The following is a 1,045-nucleotide window of genomic DNA, read 5'->3' as shown; positions in this document are numbered from 1 at the left end:
GTGTGGGTGTGGGAGGAGGCGAGGGGGCCGCCCTGAGCTCCGGCCGTGGGCAGGTCGCCGGCCTCTCCCGCCCTTTGTTTGTGCCCCGAGAACTACGGCTAGCAGCCCTGACGCCCCGTGGAGCCAAAGTGAGGTGACACAGGTCCCAGGGCAGGAGTCTAAGCCCCCCCGTCCCCGCAGTTCTGCACCCCGCCCTTGCCGCTGGCTCCCACACGAAACGCGTCGCTTGCGTTTGCCTCCCGGGGTCACTGACACAGCAACAGGGACAGAGCTGGACGCACGAGACACAGAGCGAGGCGGGGGCGTGAGACATGGGGCTGGGCAGGCCATGCGGCGACACAGGCACGAGACATGGACGCCCGGCGCCCGCGGCCACGGCGTGTCTTACCTCGGAAGTAGGGGACGTAATGGTGTCGGAACGCGGACGTAGGGCTTGGGTGTTGGGACAGGGACAGGCAGCTACTGGCACCCACACTCACAGTGCCAGCTGCGGGGCAACAGAGAGCAGGTCAGTCCACGTGCTCGCCCCGGCCGCGGCCACAAAACGTTCCTAGGCCCCGCCTGCTAGGAACGTTTTGCTTCCTCTCTCCAGCAAGGCGCCTTTTCGAAGGGGGAGTCGCCACATACGCTTTGGACCAGCCCGCTCCAGGCTTGGAGTGAGGAAGCCCCGCCCTCTGGGGGGCAGGGTGGCGGCTCCCAGGGCTGCTGGGCAGGAGCTGCTGGCCACCTGGGGCCTCCTTAGGATCAAGGACCTAGGTGCAGAGCAGCCGGCCAGGCCAGGGTGTGCGTGGGCTGTCACCCGACGATCGCCCAGCTTCGCCAGCTGAGAGTCAGGTCCTGGCTGGCTGGGGTTACCGCCAGGCCAGGAATAGCTCACAGGCTCAGGCCCCAAAGTATGGGGGTCAGGGGAGGGGCCCTCGGAGAGGCCGGCTGCCCTGCACCCTGACTCAACTGCCGCCTGCTCACTCGCTCACTCACTCACTCACTCATTCACTCATTCATTCACTTACTCATTCAACTCATTCACTCACTCGCTCATTCACTC

The 1,045-nt window shown here is 65.8% G+C and overlaps 1 protein-coding gene across 1 annotated transcript in view; it reads right to left on the bottom strand.

Moving 5' to 3' along the window:
* Nucleotides 1-1,045, bottom strand: part of ABLIM2 (actin binding LIM protein family member 2) — an 81,998-nt gene that overhangs the window by 23,189 nt on the left and 57,764 nt on the right. Inside the window, exon 12 of the mRNA XM_023519676.1 lies at nt 389-509. Within this exon, the coding sequence (XP_023375444.1) occupies nt 389-509 (121 nt within the window). The remainder of the gene's footprint in view (nt 1-388; nt 510-1,045) is intronic.

Source organism: Pteropus vampyrus, unplaced genomic scaffold (assembly GCF_000151845.1).
Source record: "Pteropus vampyrus isolate Shadow unplaced genomic scaffold, Pvam_2.0 Scaffold231, whole genome shotgun sequence".
In the NCBI taxonomy this organism is placed as follows: Eukaryota; Metazoa; Chordata; class Mammalia; order Chiroptera; family Pteropodidae; genus Pteropus; species Pteropus vampyrus.
Note: the sequence above shows the minus strand (reverse complement) of the source record. Positions and strands in the feature narration are given on the sequence as shown.